The sequence below is a fragment of the Pristis pectinata genome, chromosome 5, assembly GCF_009764475.1.
Source record: "Pristis pectinata isolate sPriPec2 chromosome 5, sPriPec2.1.pri, whole genome shotgun sequence".
Lineage (NCBI taxonomy): Eukaryota > Metazoa > Chordata > Chondrichthyes > Rhinopristiformes > Pristidae > Pristis > Pristis pectinata.
In genome coordinates, this window is record NC_067409.1 from 82622853 (window position 1) to 82646110 (window position 23258).

Here is a 23258-nt window from a genome sequence, read left to right on the forward strand (position 1 = left end):
AATTGTCACTGCATAATTTTAAAAATATCAAGTGTTAAAACTTAAGCACAAAATCAGAAAGAAAGTTTTTATCTCTCCTTTCTTGATATTTTTCTTTCCCTTTTGTTACATCTCTTTTTGTAGCTATTGAATTCACTCTAATTTATCTTCTTTCCTACTCTCAATCCTTAAACCCCATTGGTTAACATGGCAAATGTTTTGTCCCATTGTTCAGCATGGTCCCAGATGCCCTGGTCTGCTCATCAGGTGATATTTCAATAACTTTTGAGTGTAAAATTTTAAGGCCAGTACATCTCACTGATGAGCCATGCTGTGATTTGACTCAGTCTTGCAACCTAGAGTGCTGCAGTGGATTCTCAAGTTGTCTCCTACTTCTTATTCATCTTTTCTCTTAGGATTGCATGCTTTCATGTCAGTCTAATTTCAGGAGAAACAAAGGACCGCAGATGCTGGAATCTAGATGAAAAATACCTTTTTAATCTATTTTCCCTGTCCAATGTAACCAACTTTACCTTCATTCTTCTGTATCTGGCTTTATTTAATTTTTAAATAAAATTAGTTTCAAACCTAGTTTCTCACATTCAAACTAAATTTGAAATCCTATCACACTATGATTGCTTCCCCCCCCCCCCCACCCCATGATTCTACGTGATTAATTAATCATGACTTGTGATCAAATCTACAACAGGCTGTAATGGGTATCAGTTTATAGTTATTTATTTCTATTTGTATCATCAAGTTACCCAAGCCAACTCCCCATTATTTAGTTCAAGTCCTTAGCTACAGCATTATTCACCAGGATACTGGCCTCTGCCCAGTTCAGTGATGTCTGTCCTAACAAAATAGTTCCCTTTTCTCCCCAGTTACAGGTACCAGGACCCCATGAATTGAAACTCCACGCTTCCCACCCCTCCTGAAAGCTTTGAGTTTTCTGAGAGATGTAAAATACCAGATTAAAGCACAGGACATTTTTCTTTTAATTTCACGGGCAAGATGAGAGTTAGGGGTATGAATCTGAATGTTTAACTCTTCTCCCTTTACTGACCAAAGTTAGTCCAGGGCATCATTCTGGTCTTGCTATTATGGAGTCCCCAACTTCTGTGCAAAGTGAATTCTGCCCCAATCAGAAATAGCCTATCTCTCCGTTGAAGAAATTCAGGTATTCAGTGTTCATTGCACAGACTGGTGGACTGTGCCAAAAGCCCAGCTGTTCTAATTGGTGTCCATCAAGGAGTGGAGCAGAAATTCACCATCTGAGTGAGGTTCAAGTTGGCAGCTGGGGGACACTATGCTATATAGATAATGTATAGGGCATTTGGGGAAATTCTGACACTGTAAATCTCAGATGGTACACTTTGGAAGGACAAACTCCAAGGCGGAATATAAGGTAAATGGCAGGATTCTGGGCAGTGTAGAGGAGCAGAGGGATCTGGGGGTTCATATCCACAGTTCACTGAAAGTTGCCACACAGGTGGACAGGGTAGTTAAGAAAGCTTATGGGATGTTAGCTTTCATAAATCGTGGGATCGAGTTTAAGAGCCGCGAAGTAATGATGCAGCTTTACAAAACTCTGGTTAGCCCACACTTAGAGTACTGTGTCCAGTTCTGGTCGCCTCATTATAGGAAGGATGTGGAGGCATTGGAAAGGGTGCAGAGGAGATTTACCAGGATGCTGCCTGGATTAGAGAGTATGGATTATGACAAGAGACTAAGGGAGCTAGGGCTTTATTCATTGGAGAGAAGGAGGATGAGGGGAGACATGATAGAGGTATACAAAATATTAAGAGGAATAGATAGAGTGGACAGCCAGTGCTTCTTTCCCAGGGCACCAATGCTCAATACAAGAGGGCATGGCTTTAAAATAATGGGTGGGAAGTTCAAGGGAGACATCAGAGGGAGGTTTTTCGCCCAGAGAGTGGTTGGTGCATGGAATGTGCTGCCAGGGGAGGCTGATACGTTATTGTTCTATGGTTCAGCAAATGCTTGAGCGTTGCCTTATTTTTTCCAATAATTTAGCTTTCACTGCTTCTGATGAAAGGTGTGTAATTTGAATTAATTGATTTTGAATTGAACATCTTCATTATACAACTCCATTTATTTTCACAAATCCTGCCCTACCGTATCATTTGCCTTGCTTAATTCACATAAGAATTCTTAGCACAAGAAATGAATTATTCAGTAACGTTAATCACATTTGAAGGAAGTTCATTCTATGTTGAAATTAAATTAAACATTTATTATTCACTGCTACAAGCACTTAAGGCTCATATAGACCTTGCCTACTACTTGTATAGTTTGGCAGAAATCCAACAGCTACTCATACTAGATCCTAATCCAAAATTCAGCTCTTTATTTAATCTTAAAGGAAACATTGATCTTCAGTACTTCATTGGCCTTGTCATCACCACTGTGAGAACATGGATACCTTCTATAATGTACACCATTTTGGTTATTATTTTTTTCAGTCGGGGTACTCAGGTACTATTCAGCTTGCTGATGAGTTCCTAAATCTTATTTGAATGTGCAGCATGGTGTTAGAAAATTGCTACAGATTAGATAGGAAGATACAGCTTGTGGAATGTGCAATAACTTCTGAGAGTTGTGTAGGTAGCATATGAGTTGAGCAGGATATGTGTATTGTATCAATGCAATGCCCAGCTGTTGAACAATTAAGATTCATTTACACAAGTCAGTGTCAGATCCTCCTCACTATTTTTGGTTTCCTTGCATGTGGGAAAGTGTTTGTGCCATGTTCAAGCTCATGTATTGGTTTATTATTGTCACTTATACCGAGGTACAGTGAAAAACTTGTCTTGCATAGCGATCGTACAGGTCAATTCATTACACAGTGCACTTACATTGAATTAGTACAGAGTGCATTGAGATAGTACAGGTAAAAACAATAACAGTACAGAGTAAAGTGTCACAGCTACGGAGGAAGTGCAGTGCAATAAGGTGCAAGGTCACAACAAGGTAGATCGTGAGGTCAGAGTCCATCTCATCGTATAAGGGAACCGTTCAATAGTCTTATCACAGTGGGGTAGAAGCTGTCCTTAAGCCTGGTGGTATGTGCCCTCAGGCTCCTGTATCTTCTACCTGATGGAAGAGGAGAGAAGAGAGAATGTGGCAGGTGGATGGGGTCTTTGATTATGCTGGCTGCTTCGCCAAGGCAGCGAGAGGTAAAGACAGAGTCCAAGAAGGGGAGGCTGGTTTCCGTGACACGCCGGGCTGTGTCCACAACGCTCTGCAGTTTCTTGCGGTCCTTGGCAGAGCAGTTGCCATATGTAAACACTCCAGAAGCTGTGCGTGGTTTGCAGATGTATGAACTGAGTTAATATTTCTATTGTGTCGCCAATAATCTTGTGCAAATGAACTTTGCACATTGCAGAAAAGCATGGATTACATCTATCTGATGTTGCCAATCATATTTCCAATACCTGCCACACCCAACCACTACCAGTTAGCGAAGTCTTGGACTCACTATTGCCAGGTTTGTGATTCATCACTGAAGAGTCAAACACACAGAGGACCCTGGTCAGTTTTGTGAATATATTCTCCTGTGCACAAAGGACAAATTGCTTTTCAGATCAAATCCATTCACTTGGTGCACAAAAGACTTGTATACAAGAACTTCCAACCCACTCTGTATAAGGAATGTGAGGGAGTTGTCATAGCAGTACTTCACCATCAGCCATCACCACTGAAATCACGACCTGGTCATTTTGTCATTGCCGTCTGTTGAAATTGCTGTATGTAATCTATCTGCTGTTTCTTGCAACAGCGACTGCATTTCAGAACATCAATATTTAATTGACTTGAAAGTACTCTGTGACATACATCACTAAACTTTTTGCATAAATGTAAGACTTCTTCTCTTCATAGGATACACAGATGAGGTCTGTGTGTGGGGGGGAAAATTCATTTCAGTAAGTCATCTGAGTTTTATTGACACAGTGTAAAACCTGCAGCTGTTAGTTCAAAGCTTTTTATAATAATGGTGCGATTATACTTCAGTAACTAGGGCAGATGCAAATCGTTCAGCAACAGTCTCCATAGTTTTATGTAATGGTATTAAAGGCTTTGTGCAAAACTTGGGGTATTTTTAATACAGACTTCAGAGTTTTAAACTATGTTATAGTATATGGATATTTCAAAACTTCAAAATGTTGCATTTTTGTAGTAAATTTGTCCAGTTTGACCCAAAGTGCTTTTGTGTTTTGCAGTTCTGTGCAGAATTGAATCAGCCCATGTTACCAAATGTTCGGAAATGGAAAGGTCCCAAAGGATGCTGGAAGTGTGCTGTGTCTGAGAAACCATCTGTACAAATGCTCAAGGTACATTCAGTGCACCCACATCCCAATGTTGACTCAAATAAACCATTGACTCTTCAAAATTTGTGACTTTCATTTGAGTTACTGAACACGCAGTTTTGAATAAACTGAGAAGCAACTTGGTTTTGGTTGCAGTGGTAATACCTTTTGTGTATAATCCAGTTATGTCAGTGCCTCCAATATTGGCTAAATCAAGGTTCACTTGTGTTTGTGCCAGTAACTGACACGTTATCACTTGTCTATTTTCTCTGGCACTCTCTGTGCTGCAGCTAATTTCATTCTATTGGTTCATGGTGCCATTTTGTAACTGAAATGGAACTTTGTACTTGACATATGGGATTTGTTTATTTTTGTGATGAGAGCAGACTATGTTCCACAGTGGATTTTGGATTTGTTTCTCTCATTTTCCACTAGCACTTTTTAGTTTTCTTCCCTTTGCATTAAAGGACCTTTGGTTTGGCATTATTAGTGGGGGAAAGTGTTTTCTCAATTCTGCCATGAAGAATATGTCAAATAGTAGCACTTGCTGCACAGAACTTGCATTTATACAGCAACTTTTACATCCTACTAAGTACTATGTTTGCTTATCATGTAGAAGGCGGCCATTTAGCCCATCAACTCTATGCTGGCTCTCAGAGTAATCTAGTTCCACCATTTTATTTCCATGTAGCCTGCTTTCTCACGTGCTCATTAAAGTCTATGCCCCTCCACCCCCCCTCCCCCAAATCTCCCACCACACAACTACATTAGGGGCAATTAACAGCAGCCAGTTAACCTAACGACCAGCACGTTCTTGTGACGTGGGAGGAAGCCAGAGCATTGGAACCCAGATCACTGGAGCTGTGAGACAGCTGCAGTACCTAAGTGTCACTGTGCAGCAAATGAATTACTCTAAAGTCTGGTCGCCGTTCTTTTGTAGACAAGCAGCCACAGTTTGCTCAGACTGTGGTGACTAAGGGAAAGATTTTGCACAAGTCCTTTGTTGCTATTCAAATAGTGCCACAATGACTCCAGAGGGCTAGAAGGGTCATCGTTTAATATCTCATCTGACGTTCTGCATCGCCAATAATGTAGCTCAGTTTCAGTATGACTCTGGCATGTTAGCCTGCAGTTGGGCTTGATGTTATCATTCACGACTGGTATCTATGACACCAGACTTAATGTTATGTTTCCGTAAAGCAACAAGGGTAGACTTGGTGTTTTCTGTGCGGTGGAAGAGAGTGACCTCGGGGGCGTTCTCCTTCTCATTGACCTCCCTTCTGTTCACTGTGACAAGGGCTGGTTTGCTAGGTTACACCGCCACCCTGCAGTTTTTAAAAAAAACCAACAAATTTGGAAGAAGCAACAGCACTCCTGCTGACTTGTCAGAGCCATCAGTTTGTGGATCACCCTAACCAGCAGACTCCAAGAGATCAGGCACATCTCTGCAGCCTGACTACACAACAACAGCTATAATAGTTGAATCATGTGCACTGCAATTAATCCACTGTGCCACATTTGTTATTGCTGTTAATCTAAGAGGAGGTGCTGTTAACTGGGATAGGGGATGGATTCCTTTATTAGTTTTGTACATACTCCTGATTTATTTTAAATTATGTTTCATTAAAACTCCTTAGTTTACAACTGTACCTTATTTACGTCTACCAAGATGCTCACTGACATAAGAATGTTTTAAAAGTATTAATGTAGTTTCCTATCCACCAAAACCTTTTATCATTTTGTCATCTCCACCCCCACCCCCTCCCGCCCCAAAGCTCACTTTGTAAGTTCTTGTGTCTACATTTTAGGGTCACCTTAGCCCAGTGATAGTATTTGCACCTCTGGGTGTGAAGTTCATGGATTCAAAGGCTTAGCAGGTGAAGTAAGCAGATGCACGGGTGTGGTGGTGACTGCAGGAGTGACTGATCCCTCGGAGGCAGTGATTTGCACATTCAGCTTAATTTAGCAGCCTAACAGTACATCCCGCAATCCAAAGAATTTCATGAAGAGGGCAAGAGTCCTGTGATTGACTGTAATCACCTCTGCACCCTCCAGACATCCCAAACTTCTTCACAGCTAAATAATTACTTTTATGGTGTACCCTCAAATATAGTACAGGAAACCTGGCAGCCAATTTGCATGCACTGTGCTCCCATAAGGTTATGAAAAGCAAAGATTTTTTTCATTTCTTAAAAAAACAGCTTATCAAAAACTCCTTTTCAAAATAAAAGCCTTACTTGTTTTCTTTTCCCTCCTCCACCTCCCCTCCAACTATGAAAACAATTATAGAAAAATTGTTCCAGACACAAGGTTAGTTAGAGAGTGGGTGAGGAGTTCTGTTGAAGTTTTCTTACTACACATTAGTACAGTAGGTTCCAGGATCCTATCCAAAATTGGGCCAAGCCAGTAAGAAAGGGCTGATTCCTTTGAACAAAGGATAGATTTACTCAATGCTATCATTGTATTTGCTGCATGTTTCCTGTCAGATGGGAATTGTGCTGATGTTCATTATCTTGTGCACAAGTTGTTTCTGTGTGTGATTTGGAGCCTTGCTGAGTCATCGTTCCATATGCCCCAACCTTTGCTAAGTAATCATCCTTCTCTCCATCAGAACCTGGGGAGTTGAGCATTAGCAGGCACTTCGCAGCCAAGCTTACAGGCCAGTTGTGTCTTCCATGCTAGTTGGAACCTAACCAATTTTACACAGGCCTGTGGATGGGCAGCTGCTTTCAATTGTTCTGCACAGTAGTTAGTTCTTGCTGCTTCCTAGACTGAAATCTGCTTTGCCTTGTAGTATTTAGGGAAGCCACTGTGATGTTGACCCCCAGTCCTATCGGTGGGATGTGTATGATTGCTTTCAATGGCTTTTGTATCTTGCAATACTCACAGCATGGAACATATTTCAGGGCTTGTTCCTTGCAAATACAACTTATTTGCCAATTACTGTTGTAATTTGACGATGCTTTCTTTAAATCTGCTGGGGAATATTTCTGTGCTTTCACTGCCAGTGAATTGTCAACTTTAGGCAATGTTCTGGTACCTAGAACTATCAAAATGGGATAGTGCTATGTTTTGAAGAGCAGACCGTCCCCAGGTATAGAATGGGTTCCATTTGTACAGACGTCCGTAAGTCAGTTTTGTCCATAATATACAAAAATCACTCAATATGGTGACCACATCTCCACAGTGTTGTAATGAATGGCATCAAAAGCACATAAGACTGATAAGAAAGAACAATTACTAAAAGTGGAGAGATGAAACTAGTTTTGCCATTTGTAGGAATGAACATATGTACGTATATATGTCCGGACTTCTGATATATAATGGAGCTCCTTCGTATGTAGGGGTGTCCAGAAGTCAGTTGTTCTTAACCCGGGGATGGCCTCCAGCATCTAGGTTTGAGTGTGATTTAACTAATTGTGGAACCATCCCAATACCTAGGATGTGGATACATTGTTTATCTCAGTTTGAGAAGGAGACAGTGAGCTACTTTCTTCTTGAGCAGCTGCCACCTGTTGAAGGTATCCCCCACAGCATTAGGTAAAGAGTTCCAAGATTTTGACCCAATCACTCTGAAGGAATGGTGATGTATGAACAAAAGCTTAAGGATAGTGTGTGACGTGCAGGGGTGTTTGGAAGTGATGGTGTCCTGGTGCGCCTGCTCCCATTTTCCCCCTCCCAAGGTCACAAGCTTGGGAGTGCTGTTGAAGGAGCTTTGGCAGACTGCAGGTCCAATCCTTGATGTATGTTAAATTGGCTGACATTAGCCAGGACCTGTGCAGAGGCCACAGCATTTGTGAAAGAGAAAAAGAAAAAAAAAAATCAGCCAGAGTTTCCAATCCTGACCTCTACAAGTCCAGTGATGCATTAAAAGAAATTAAGGGGAGAAAATAGACATTGTCCTTTCCAGTGCACCAAGATATTGAAATATTTTTGACAGTCAGATCATTGTTGTTCTGCCCAATATTTTTCAACCAACCTTAGTAAAACATGATCGGTCTTCTAATACTGCATAGGACCTGGTGCAAACTGCCACATTTCATACAGTGCAATAGGAGCTATACTAGAGAGACGTATTTAATTGGGTGGAATTCACTTGGGTCACTCCAAGGCATTGATTGATGCTGAATAAATGCAATCTTGTTTCTTTCATTCATTCTGGGAGCACAAATGAAGAAAGGCCTCTTGGGTGGGGATATGCCTTTGGTGCTAAACCTAGTCATAAGGTTCATAGAGTAGTGAGGGAAGAAAAGATTGGTTACAACTGATATACGTATGTCTGATGCGATGTACAAATGTCTCTGTTTGAATTTGAGTTTTATTCTCTCCCAGAGTGCAGAGTACGCTGGTTATCTTTGGGACACCAGCGCTGGAGTCGAAATGAAGACTGCATTCCTTCTGGATAAAGCACAAACCAATGGGAATGGGAAGCCATGCGTCTCAAGGCCTTATCTTGCATGTTTTAAGGTGAATGCTTTCATCCTGCCTGTTTAGCACTACTGCCCCTGTGAGAATCCGAAAGGGATTGTGCTGGCTTCTCGCATAATTGAGAGCTAGATAGAAACCATGCAATTATGAGCAGTGATGACCTCCTCCTCTGAAGCCCTCTGTGCATTAAAGTGGCCAATAGTCCATACAGGGAATGTTACAGGCATTTCATGAACTTGGTGGTTTAAAAAGAAATTCTTTCCTTAGACTCATCAGAGTATTGTTGCTTTAAGTATACCAGGTAGTGGAGGTATCGTGAGCTCTGGATAATTAAACATGCATTGTAGTCATTGCAGAATTCCTAATTGAGCTCGGGCCTGGAATACAGGCAACATTACCTCATTGGCCATCTAAAGTTTACTAAGTTTTTGTCTATGGCCATGGCTAGACCTTTCACAGCTAAAGTAACTTGCTGATAAGTGAATGGGTGAAATTTCTCTTGTAATGGTTTGTAATGAATGGAATGATTTTCTTCTTGTATTCTGGTTCCTTTATTGTTTTTGGGAAGAAAGATTGCAGATATGTGAAATATGTTTACTGTTTCCACCTCAGCAACAAAGGTGGATAAAGAATTTCCACACTTCACCACCTTGGAAATCCAGAGCTGTACATCAGCTAAGTATGTGGTTGTAGTGTTGGGAACCAACACAACCACTTTGTGCTTGCAAGTTGCAAATGAGAGGAACGTTAGTGAGAGAGGACCTAATGATCCTGTCTTTCTTGGTGTTGTTTGAGGACGGACATTAAGCATAAACAATGGAAGAACTTGAGGCTGTCCTGTGAAAAGATTCCATGGCAGTGTATTATATTTACTCAGGACTTTGTAAACATCTCACTTGAAAGTTTGTATCTTTGGTAGTGTAACACTGCCATAGTTCTGCACTGAAACATCAGCCTAGATATATCATAACCAGATCTCCGTAATGGTACATCACCCCACATCTTTCAGATTCAAATGAGAGTGACTGAAAAAGGGAATATTTTAGTTTGAAAGTTGTAGAATCTTTTTAACCTATAGTGTCACAGAAGGAGGTCATTCAGCCCATCAGGTCCATGCCAGTTCCCAGTGGTGCAATCCGATCAGTCTCATCCCCCTCTCCTTAATCCTCTGTAGCCCAGCAACTTCTCTCTCTCTCCTGCCCACCAACTCCACTGTGATTCTTTTGCCACTTTCCTACACCAGGCAGTAATTCACAGCACCAATTAACCTTCCAGCCCGTCTTTGGGATCTTGGAGGGAACTGAAGCACAGGAAGAACTTACAAACTCCACACATGACACCTGGTCAGGATAGAAGCTGGTTTGCTGGAGCTGTGAGACAACAGTGTTATTGGTGTAGCACCCTGCTGTCCCATAGGAAGAAAGTGTTCCACATGAAGATATTTTTCTGTCAATTTTGTGTACTAGAATTTTAATTTATTATACAAATTGTTTTAAATTGAATCATAGAGAAATACAGCACAGAAACAGGCCCTCTGGCCCAACTCGTCCATGCTGACCAAGGTGCCTTCCTGAGCTGGTCCCATTTGCCTTCATTTGTGTCATATCCCTCTAAACCTTTCCTATCCATGAACCTGTCCAAATGCGTTACATGCTGTAATTGTACCCACCTCTGCCACTTCCTTTTTACTGTTGAGGCCTGAATTTATCTTTCTAAAATCATCCCATATGTAAATTTTCATAGAAATGTTTTTTTATCTGGCAGTTCATAAATTTGCCAGCTCTGATTGGATGTTTTCTTGGAGATTTCATCAGGGACCTCCTCCCTACCAATTCGCCCAATCAAAAAGCTTAATTCTCATATCTTCTAATTTAATAAGTAAAAGTTCAAAATAAATAATGGCAGCATCTATTTTTTTAATATATGCTTTTTGAATTTTCTGAAGTAGTGCTTGCGGCTAGGTACCAGAGACTAATTGTAAATTCCTGGAGACTTATTGTAAATTCCTTTGGGGTGTCCCAGAGACTGGGTTAAACCTGGAGGGATGACAGTTCTAGCTGTTCAGCACTCCCCTATAATAGATCTCCCTTGTGTGATTTCTCTGCAGATTGGAACCATTGATGTTACTTTGGTAAACGTCCATCTGAAAGGAACTATCGCTGAGGAGGAGAAGACTCATTCAGATGTCCATAAAATCTCTCTGTTTACAGACACTCTTCAGGAAACCCTGAAAGGTATAGCACTGTATTCATGGCAAAACTAAAAAACATAACCTGTTCTTTCTCTCTTCTCCATCTTCCTGAGGATATTTAGTCATAACGCTGCTCCTGGACTTTATCAATTCCCAGCCACCTTCCTGGGCTTCACTCTTGGCCACCTTTTATACATCCACTTTCTCTTTGAATGTCAGTAGGCAGGAGAAAAAAGAATCCAAGAATGTCGTGCTATTTATGACAAGTTTGACAGCCTCAGCAGAGATAATATTTGTGCTATTTAGTTAAGTTTAATTGGCAGTTAATGCTTCATTAATTTTGAAAGATTTTACCAAAGGGAGGAGTCAAGGTCATTGCATTGTTATAAAAGCAGCCCATGTGCCAAGCTGCTGTGTCCTGCACTGAGTGATTGTTTTCTCAGTTTGATCTCATTTATCTTTCAAATATGGCTGTCAAAAATTGGTTACCAAAGTTACCTTTTAATGCAGTGAAGAATAACATTTTTTTCTTCTGGGTGTTCTGAGGAATAGTTTTACTTCCTAACCAATATTGCTAACCTGTCAGTCTGACTCTATTGTGTGTGAGAGCAAGTTCTTGCATTGGCTGCTGCATGCCCAACTGTAAAATGCTCTGGGACTTCCTGAGGTTATAAAAGGTGCTGTAGAAATGCAGAATAATCCAGGCACTACATTACATTTACTGAAAGGGGTGAGGCCACTTGCCTCTGATCAGATGTGTGCGATTGCTTTTTCTCATGGGGTTACTTGACTGATATGCTATGCCACAAATGATTTATAGTTAGTAGATTCTTTGCATTTTCCAGTAATTTGAATCAGCTGTAATTCAGCCTTTCAAGCTGAAAATCGTTTTTCAGAGTCCTGGAAGGTTACAGCTATTTTAACTATGTAAGGAAAATATTCAGCACCCTTCGGCACACAGATTGCAGCTTTTCCTACTGGAGTTTAAGCAGCAAAAAGTTTTAATTTTTTTTTCAATGTAATCGACACTTAAAGAACTAAAGAGGGATAGAACTTAGAAGAAGGCCATTTGGTCCATTGTGTTGCCCTAGCTCTATGAAAGGATATCCAGTTTAGTCCTCCCACCTTATACTATCCGTCCTCAAGCAGTTGTCCAATACACTTTTTGAAAGCTTTGAGAGTATGTTCCAGATTATAACATCTCACTATGTTTTTCCTCATGGTTCTTTTACCAACTCGCTGTTTCTTTTACCAACTATCTTGAATCTCTGTCCTCTGATTACCCACACCTGCCACTGAAATGGATTCCTTTTACTGTAAGAAAATCGTTCATGGCTTGGAGCACTTCTATCAAATGCCCTTTTAATCCTCTTTGCCTTCAGGATAACCATCAATTTTCCAGTCCTTCCACATCCCTGGCACCATTCCAGTAAACCTCTTCCTACAGTGTAATCTCCAGTACTGAATGCAATACCCCAGTTTGTAGCATAATCTCCTTGCTTTTGAACTCTATTAATAAATCCAGTTGCCTGCCACATCTGTTCAATTTTATTTCCCTTGGAGCAGAGATCAGGACTGTAGCAGTCAGAGCAGAAGGCGAGAGAGAGAGAGAGAGAGAGGAATTGTTTTAATAAGGAAATGGGAATTACAAAGGAAAGGGAAAAGAGGAGATCTCATTGAAACGTAAAGAATTCTTAAGGGGAATCGGGGAAGATGTTTCGCTTGGCTGAGGAGGCTAGGACCAGGATAAAAGCTAGGCCTTTTAGGACTGTGATGAGGAGAAATTTCTTAACTCAGACAGTAGGGAATCTTTGGAATTCTCTGCCCCAGAGGGATGAGGAGGCTCAGTCATTGGTATTAGTATTGGTTTATTACTGTCATTCGTTTATTATTGTCACTTGTACCGAGGTACGGTGAAAAACTTGTCTTGCATATCAATCGTACAGGTCAATCCATTACGTAGTGCAGTTACACTGAGGTAGTACAGAGTACATTGAGGTAGTACAGGTAAAAACAATAACAGTACAGAGTAAAGTGTCACAGCTACAGAGAAAGTGCAGTGCAATAAGTTGCAAGGTTACAACAAGATAGATCGTGAGGTCATAGTCCATCTCATCGTATAAGGGAACCGTTCAATAGTCTTATCACAGTGGGATAGAAGCCGTCCTTCAGTCTGGTGGTATGTGCCCTCAGGCTCCTGTATCTTCTACCCGATGGAAGAGGAGAGAAGAGAGAATGTCCCGGGTGGGTGGGGTCTTTGATTATGCTGGCTGCTTCACCAAGGCAGCGAGAGGTAAAGACAGAGTCGAAGAAGGGGAGGCTGGTGTCCGTGATGCACTGGGCTGTGTCCACAATTCTCTGCAGTTTCTTGCGGTTCTGGGCAGAGCAGTTGCTGTACCAAGCCGTGATACATCCAGATAGGATGCATTCAGAACAGGGATCAATAGGCATTAAGGGGATTGAGGGTTATGGGGATAATGTCAGAAAATGGAGCTGAGGTAGAAGACCAGCCATAATCTGAATGAATACTGGAGCAGGCCTGAAGGGCCAGATTATCAACTGCTGCTTCCGTTTCTTATGTTCTCATAAAAGTGTTAACAGTCTTAATCACTGCTCGTAGGGACACAAAACTTAAACGCGGGTGACAAGGATAAGTAGCTGCAGAAATGTTGCAGCAAATTCTGTTCCATAATTGCAATCCAGCACATGGGCCAAATGGCCTCCTCCTGCATTGTACCTTCTCTGTGATGCAGCAAATTGAAGGGCAAAGGTCAGGCAGGGAAGAGTTTGTAAGTGATGGGAAAACTCCCTTGATCAGTGTGGTTCCAGCTCAGTATGGATTATGGCTGTTCTATTGCCTAATCCAAAATCTTGCCTTTTTCCCTTAAACATTAGTACTTCAAAAATCTATGAAGCTCAGATTTAAAATTAATAACTGGCCTGACATAAATTGCCATTTGAGAGGAGGGTCTAAATTTCTACCACCTTCCACACATACAAGTGCTTCCGAACTCTACTATTGAAGGGTCTGACCCTGATTTTTTTAAACTACATCCCAGTCCTAGAATCCCAATCCAGCAGAAATGGTGTTTCTCTATCTATCCTACCTGTGCACCTCTCTATTTTTAAAAGTTCAAAAAAAAAATCACTGCCCATGCTTCCGAATATTGGAGAGTACAATCCTTTGTAATATCTCTCCTGGCAATTTAGTCCCTTCGGTCCTGTTATTATCCAGGTAAATTTGTGATATACTCTCTCCTTGGCCAGTATATAGTTCATAAGTTGCAATGCCCAGTGCTGTTCTTGATATTCCATGTCAAGGGATCAAAGGGCAATAGGGAGCATGTGGGAAAGTTGAGGCCAAGAGTGGATCAGCCACAATATTAAACAGTGGAGCCAACTTGAGGAGCCAATGGACCGACTCCTCCTGCACCTTAAATTATTAAGTGTGGTCTACTTCTGTTTCCTTGCTTTCTTTAGTCACCTTCAATCAACTGGGATACCGTCCCTCCCACAATGTGGTAAAATTAGAACTGGGGTACGATTTAAAAAAAACAGTTTTTATTTAATATTTATAATAAGTGAACAGAGAGGGGAAAGAGGGTGCAGGAAAGAATGCTTTGGAGCCTCTGCACTAAACATAAAATTTATTAGCCTCTTTGATCATTTACTATAACTGTGTGACATTTTGTGGTCAATGTACATTGTTGTCATGGTCTCTCAAGTCTCCTCAGACCTTACATTATTAGCATTTGCCTATTTTGAAAGTGCTCTATGTTCAGTCTCCTTGGTCGTTACAGGATAGCACTGTGTTTATCTGGATTGAAGTCCATTTACCACAACTTACTCATTTGTTTAATCTATTTATATCTTTTATGTAATTTAATACATCCACCTACACCATAGCTTATCTTTGTACTGAAAAGCTTAGAGGAAATAGGTGCAGCACTAGCGCAGACCATTGTGGGACACATTCAACCAAGTTGATACCTGCCACTAACTCTCCTACCCATCAGCCAAATTTGCCTCTAGTTCCATGAGGTTCAGCTTTAGCCTTAACGGGGGATTTCATTAAATGCCTTCTGAAAGTAAGAAGTGTTTATATAAGGAGCATCCATTGCTTTAGATATCTTTTCAAAAAATTCATCCAAATGCAACCTACTTATTTCATTTTCAGGTGAAAAGGATATTATTATTTTGGGGGACTTCAGTCTATCACCCGACGCAAATGATTTTGACCAGCTACGAAAAGAGAAGTTTCTTCATTGTGTCCCAGCAAATACTTTCACCAACATCAGCACTAAGAACCCTCAGGGGTCAAAGTCTACAGACAACATCTGGATTAGTCGTACACTGAAGAAGACATATTCAGGTACAATGAGGCCTGATCTGATGAGATCAGTTTGGCTGACGCAAATTTATAAATTGTGCCACATTTTGAAACCTGCAAAAGTTATATATTAGAATGTATTTATATATTAGAAATCTGCACCAGATGTATGTTACGTATGTTCAAATTGTTTGATTGTCCCTTTCTAGCCACTTTGTTAGGGGAACTGTCAACACATTGCTAGCAAGTGTTATTTGGTAACTAGCAAATATTCATTCGGTATGTCTGTCATCGGGAATGCATCTGATAGTTAACGATGTCCAGCTGTCACACCTCTTCTACACAGGGGAATGGTAACCAGGCCTTAGACAATAGGTCCTGTCGTCTTGTTCCTGGAACACTGGTAGCCAATTTACAGCTGGTCACTGTCAAAGGCCTTTGAACTATTATTTTTTTTATTCAAGGGATGAGGGCTTCGCAGGCTGAGCCAGCATTTAATTGCCCATCCCTAGTTGCTCTTGAGAAGGTGATGGTGAGCTGCCTTCTTGAACCACCTCAGTCCTTGAGGTGTGGGTGTACCCACAATGCTGTTAGGGAGAGAGTCCCAAGTTTCTGACCCAGCGACGGTGAAGGAACAGTGACATATTTCCTAGTCAGGGTGGTGTGCGTTTGGAGAGCAACTTCCAGTTAGTGGTATTCCCATGCTTTTTATGCTCAAATCCTTCTAGCTGGAAGAGTTTGTGGGTTTACACTGATTGTTACAGTGTACCATCTACAGGATACACTGCAACAATTCATCAAGACTGTTGTCTAAGGGGTCTTGATGAGTTGTTGCAGTGTATCCTATAGACAGTACAAGCAGTACTACTGTGCATCAGAAGTGGAATGAGTGAATGATGGTGGATGGTGTGCCTATCGAGCCAGCTGCTATGTCCTATATGGTGTTGATCTTGAGTTTTTATATAAGAGATTTAAAAAATAGTCCAAATAAATTTTGATAATGAAAAAGTATTTAATTCTAACAAATACTAAATTTACTTTAGCTTCTAGGATTTCATTAAAAGCATGAAGTAAGTTAAGGGAAAATAAAGTACTTACCTACACGTGATCAAGATTGATGGGGCCACACTAATGATGCCAGCTGAGGAGCCAGATGCAAAATGCATCCAATCCCTTAGCACAGGGCATTTGTGCTCCAGGACTGAGTGATGAGTCCAGAAATAGAGCAGGAGGTCAGGTGGGTCAGCACCTGGTACTCTAGCTTAGCCGTGTTTTAAGATACGGGTGTGGAAGTCAGAGACAGGCAGGACATTGGCTATTTTCCACAGAACTATCAGCCAAAGTTAAGTGCGTTTAAGCCCAGTAGATTGTTGTTAGATGTTGGAATCAAGGGATATGGAATTAAACTGAGGGCCCTGGCAGAGATATTTAAAACATCCTTAGCCACGGGTGAGGTGCTGGAGGACTGGAGTATAGCTAATGTTGTTCCGTTGTTCAAGAAAGGCTCTAAGAATAAGCCGGAAAATTACAGGCCGGTGAGCCTGACGTCAGTCATGGGTAAATTATTGGAAGGTATTCTTAGGGACAGGATATACAAGTATTTGGATAGACAGGGCCTGATTAGGGATAGTCAACATGGCTTTGTGCATGGTGGGTCATGTCTAACCAATCTTATGGAGTTCTTTGAGGAGGTTACCAAGAAGGTCGATGAGGGAAAGGCAGTGGGTGTTGTCTACATGGACTTTAGCAAGGCCTTTGATAAAGTCCCGCATGGGAGGCTGGCCCAGAAGGTTAAATCGCTTAGCATTCAGGATGAGGTAGCAAATTGGATTCAACATTGGCTCAGTGGGAGAAGCCAGAGAGTGGTCGTAGATGGTTGTCTCTCTGACTGGAGGCCTGGGTCGCAGGGATCGGTGCTGGGTCCATTGTTGTTTATCATCTATATTAATGATTTAGATGGTGATGTGGTAAACTGGATCAGCAAATTTGTGGATGACCCCAAGATTGGGAGCATAGTGGACAGTGAGGAAGGCTATCAAAGCTTGCAGCGTGATCTTGACCAACTATGAAAATGGGCTGAAAAATGGCAGATGGAATTTAATGCAGACACATGCGAGGTGTTGCACTTTGGGAGGACAAACCAGGGTAAGACTTGCACAGTGGGAATACAGATCCATAGTTCCTTGAAACTGGTGTCACAGGTAGATAGGGTGGTAAAGAGAGCTTTTCGCACTTTGGCCTTCATAAATTAGGACATTGAGTACAGGAGTTGGGATGTTATTGTTGAAGTTGTACAAGAAGTAGGTGAGGCCAAATTTGGAGTGTTGTGTGCAGTTCTGGTCACCTACGTACAGAAAGATATCAATAAGCTTGAAAGAGTGCAGAGAAAATTTACAAGGATGTTGCCAGGACTTGAGGACCTGAGTTATAGGGAAAGGTTGAATAAGTTAGGACTTTATTCCCTGGAGTGCAGGAGAGGAGATCTTATAGAGGTATACAAAACTCTGAGAAGTATAGGTAGGGTGAATGCATGCAGGCTTTTTCCCCTAAGCATGGGTGAGACTAGAACCAGAGGACGTGGGTTTAGGGTGAAAGGTGAAATATATAAGGGGAATCTGATGGGGAACTTCTTCACTCAGAGGGCGGTGCAAGTGTGGAATAAGCTGCCAGCGGAATTGGTAGATGCGGGTTCAATTGTAAAATTTAAGAGATTTGGATAGGTACAGGGATGGGAGGGGTCTGGAGAGATATGGTGCAGGTAAGTGGGACTAGGCAGAAGATCAGGTTGGCATGGACTAGATGGGCCGAAGGGCCTGTTTCTGTGCTGTAGTACTCTACGTGAATTTTCAGCCATGACTGGAATAGTAGGGTACTGAGAATCTGTTCTGGGAATTTCACAGACTAAACGGATCCAATCTTTACCCGATATCACCACCACGTGTTTTACAGCAGGACAGCTGAATACACTTAGCAAGGATCTGAAAGTTCATTCATCTTCTCCTCTCACCTGGAGCATTGCCAGAAAGTGCCTTTCTTCCACCATCCTTGCAAAGATTAGTTTGCCAATGCATTTCAGACACACCCACTGATGAAAAGGCGGTGAGCCAACGGCTCATGATGGGTGTTAACCAAAGAGTAAATTATCAAGGTACTTACCATGAGCATTATTAGAAAGTATTTATGATTAAGCCGTAAATGGAGCTGAACATTGGAAAAGGAAAACAACACCCAGTTACAATTTTATTCATTTAGCTGATCAACTGAGAATAAATTTCTAACCCTTCACGTCTGTTTCTAAAATAGTAATTTGCCAAATTGGTGCAAAGCATTTTCAAGCACAGGGGTTCCAAGGGTTATAGAAGAAATGACTTACAGAAATTGACTTTACACAAATTTGCCCATAAATTTTTTAAGAATTTTTCAAGATGGTAGTAATCTTTTCTGGTATTCGTTAACAACTGGATACAGTACATATTCCATTGGTTTAATTAAGGGTAGTGTTAGGGTGAACATAGAAGATATTTGATAAAATGAAAGAATTATAGGAAGTGTATGAGGAGTGATACAATATGGGTAGCTACAGTAAATGGACATTACTGACTTGTGGAAAAATTAGTTTACCAACAATTCCCAGGAACAGAACCCTTATGTAACCTGGGGACTGCCTGTATTGGGGCTCAGCTTTGTTTAAGTTTTTAACTTTTGACAAGCAGTCAAGTTTTTGTTTTTGAAACTTTATCTGAAAATAACAAGTCAATGTGCTTTTTCCCTCTATCTCCTTTTGTTTTTCTCAAGTTTATCTTCCTAAATATATGTTCTTTCTTTTCCCTTCGGCCACAAGGTCATTGGTCGGTTATTAGGGAAGGTCTCACCAATCCCTGGATTCCTGACTGTTGGTCATGGGGTGGAGTTGCCTCTGACCATTGCCCATTGTGGGCAGAGTTCTACATAGAAAAAGACTTGGGCAGAAAAATCCCATTTGGAAATGGTAGTGCTGTGACTGTTGAGCAAGCAGATGGAAGCACTAAGGATGAGCGGTGACACACAACACAGTTACTGGACGTTTATTTCAGAACAATTACTCATCAATGAAGCAAGTGAGCAACTGAATGTGAAAGAATCTAATCTGCCTTTTAACAATTAACTTTCAATTGTGACGTGGTTAATTTCTGCTGCAAGTAAGTGTGTGTTTTTTAAAAATTAAATATAGGCTATTTTTTTGGAAAGTGGAAAAAGAAGAGACATTTTAAATGGGGAAAAAAGGACACTTTATGCCAAACGATTTGGCAACTTAAGTCACTATTAATGTACTTTTTAAAAAAAATGTATGTGGATAGCATTAAGCTTGGTCTCTTCATCCACTCTCTCCATCTTTGGAAGATTTCAAAGTACTGCACTATTTTCATTCGATATCACTAACATTGCTTGAATTTGGAAGCGAAGATTGAAAGCTACAGCTGCTGGCATTTAATGCTTCAGGTATAAGTGAAAATGTTAAAATTGTACATAAAATAGTAGAACAGATATTATTTTGTGATTTTTGTTTTGTTTTTGCACAGAATTTTAGGATATATTTGTTCCTATTCTGGCATTCATAATGTAAAATGATAAACAATAGTAGATTATATTTGTACTGAGCTTGTGATGGTAAAGTACTTTTTTGGAAAACATTTGGTATGCTCAGATTGCACCTGTTGCACATAAGTATCACACCACTGGTGTGGCAATCTACATTTTACGTGAACCCAGGGAGTTAAAAGGGAAGACTGCGTTCTGCAGTAAAATAGTGTTTGCACAGTGTAGCCATTGTCACAGTCTGACACTCAATAGTTGGCTGTGTCCTATGGGGCCTGTGACTAACGTATTTAAATGGTACGGTTTATGACTGTTACTATAATTACCACTTGTAATATTAGATTGTATGGTACTCGGAAATTGCACATTTAATTAAAGAGCTAATAAATTTAACAACATGAGAGCAAATTGTGGCTGTACCTTTATTGTTAAATGTATAAAGTGATTAAAACATTTCTCTGCTTTCTGATTACAGTGCCTTAGAGTTCAAAACTGCAATGACATCCATTTCCTCATAAGGCCAGAAACGTCCATCCCTAGTCCCTGGTCCTGCATACTCTGCCATCCACAACTTAGAGTAGTTCAGCAAGCTCTTGTGACCTGTTCAGATTATTGACACAGCCTGAAAAAGCCAGCTGACATCATCATTATATGTTGGAAATTTAAAATGATTGAGAATTTAGTTGAAAGGGTATCAGCAGAAGTTACTGGAGCCAGAAGCTATTCAGGACATGGAAGATTTTGTGTTGTGTTGAAACCACCTGTAGACTGTCAGGTAGTGGGAAACGCCGAGAAACTGTAGAAAGCTGTTTGTTTCTTGTTCCTCCTTCACAATATCCATTGTCTGACTTCACTTTCTCCTCCCAATAGTTCATCTTCCCTTCTCCCCCATCCCCATTCATCTCTCTGCCTCCTCTCTCATCGTCTATCCTTTAACTCCACAACAGTCTTTCTTCTCCCCACCGTCCCACACAGTCCCCTCCCCCTCCCCCTCCCGCTCTCTCTTAAACTCCTCTGTACCCCCTGCCAATAACAAACTCTCCTTAGCTTCTGAACGGTTGAGATTATTCCTACTGCCCTGTTAGAGCACAGAACAGTACAGCACTCGACAGGCCATTCGACCCATGTTGTGCCGATTTTAATGCTGATTTATACTAAATATCCTCCTCTTGTTTATTACCCGTGTCCCTCCGTTCCTTTTCTTATTCATGTGTCTATCTAAAAGCCTCTTAACCTCCACCAAACTGCCTGATTCCACGACTACACCTGGTAACCTATTCCAGGCAGCTACCACTCTGCGTAAAATACTTGCCCTTCACGTTGCCTTTAAACTTCTCCCCTCTAACCTTAAAAGCACATCCTCTGGTGTTTGACATTTCTACTCTGCAGAACAGATTCTGACTGTCTACACTGTCTATGCCTCATAATTTTAAAAATATCTATCAGGTCTTCCCTCAGCCTCCAACGCTCTAAGGAGAACAACCCAAGTTTGTCCAACCTCTCCTTGTAGCTCATACCCTCTAATCCAGACAGCATCCTGGTAAACCGCTTCTGCACCTTTTCCACAATCTCCACATCCTTCCTATAATGGGGCAATCAGAACTATACACAACACTGCAAATGTGGTCTGACTAAAGTTTTATGTAGCTGCAGCATGACTTCCTTGCACTTATACTCAACACCCCTACCAATGAAGGCAAGCATGTCATATGCCACTTTTTACCACCTTACCTCACTCTTGCCTGGATTAAACTCCATCTGCCACTTCTCTGCCCATATCTGTAACTGATCCTATATCCTGCTATATTCTTTGATACCCTGGATCCCATGCATCTTTATCTTCTGAATCAACCTATCATGAGGGACCTTATCAAATGCCTTATTAAAGTCCATGTAGATAATGTCCGCTGCCTCACCCTCATCAAGCACCTTTGTCAACTCCTCAAAAAAAAAACTTAATCAAGTTTGTAAGGCATGACCTGCCCCACACAAAGCCATGCTGACTGTCCCTAAACAGGCCATGCCTTTCCAAATGTGCATAAATCCTATCCCTCAGTATCCTCTCCAATAGCTTCCCTACCACTGACGTGAGGCTCACTGGCCTATAATTACCTGGATTATCCCTGTTTCCCTTCTTGAACAAAGGCACAACACTTGCTACTCTCCAGTCCTCTGGTACCTCACCTGTTGCTAGTGAGGACACAAAGATCCTTGTCAAAGCCCCAGCAATCTCCTCACTTGCCTCTTTCAATATTCTGGGATATATGCCATCAGGCCCTGGAGACTTATTCACCTTAATGCTTTTCAGAAGACCCAGTATTGCCTCCTCCTTAATCTCAAAATGTCCCAGCATATTAGCATGCCCCACTCTGCTTTCACTATCCTCCAAATCCTCCTCCTCAGTAGATACTGATGCAAAGTACTCATTTAGTACCCCAACCACTTGCTCTGACTCCAAGCATGAATTCCCTCCTTTATCCTTGAGTGGACCTACGCTCTCCTTAGTTATCCTTTTTTTAAAAATATAAAATGCCTTGGAATTATCCTTAACCCTGTTCGCCAAGGACATTTCATGGCCTCTTTTGGCCTTTCTAATCGCCTGCTTCAGCACTTTCCTGTTATTCCATATTCCATGAGGGCCCAGTCTAACTTTAGCTTCCTAAACCTTGCGTATGCTTCCTTTTCCTTCCTGACTAATTTTAGGACCTCTCAGGTCATCCAAGGTTCCCTCGCCTTACCATCCTTGTCCTTATTCCTTACCGGAACATGCCAATCTTGAACTCTGATCAGCTGGTCTTTAAACAACTCCACATGTCAGACATGAACTTGTCCGACAGCAGCTGCTCCCAATCAACACCCCTGAGCTCCTGTCGTATCCTGTCGTAATTTGCCCTCCATCAATTTCGTACCTTCCTGCAAGATCCAATGTTATCCTTACTCATATCTATCTTAAAACATAATGAGTTGTGGTCACTATTCCCAAAATGTCCACCCACTATCAGGTCTGTCACCTGGCGTGGATCATTTCCCAAAATTAGGTCCAGTATGTTCTCTCCTCTAGTTGGACTCTGCACATATGTTTCAAGAACCCCTCTTGGATGCACTGAAGGAATCCCGCCCCATCTAAACTTCTTGTATTAAGGAAGTTCCAAACAATACTGGGGAAGTTACAGTCCCCACTATGACAACCCTGTTGTTTCTGCACCTTTCCATAATCTGTCTACATATCTGTTCCTCCACCTCTCGGTAGCTATTTGGAGGCCTATGGTTTAATCCCATCAGTGTAATAGCACCTATCCTATTTCTGAGCCCCACCCAAATTGCGTCTGTGGATGAGCCCTCCAGTGGGTCCTCTCTGAGTACTGCTGTGACATTCTCCCTCATCAGTAGTGCAACCCCTCCACCTCTTTTACCCGCCCTGAGC

General features: G+C 41.4%; 1 protein-coding gene across 1 annotated transcript in view; it reads left to right on the forward strand.

Annotated features, from left to right (window-relative positions):
• eepd1 (endonuclease/exonuclease/phosphatase family domain containing 1) overlaps positions 1 to 20235 on the forward strand; it is a 117412-nt gene extending 97177 nt beyond the window's left edge. Inside the window, exons 4-8 of the mRNA XM_052016289.1 lie at positions 4224 to 4334; positions 8643 to 8777; positions 10846 to 10972; positions 15107 to 15301; positions 19101 to 20235. Of these exons, the coding sequence (XP_051872249.1) occupies positions 4224 to 4334; positions 8643 to 8777; positions 10846 to 10972; positions 15107 to 15301; positions 19101 to 19300 (768 nt within the window). The 3' untranslated portion in view covers positions 19301 to 20235. The remainder of the gene's footprint in view (positions 1 to 4223; positions 4335 to 8642; positions 8778 to 10845; positions 10973 to 15106; positions 15302 to 19100) is intronic.
• Positions 20236 to 23258: the final 3023 nt, after the last annotated feature.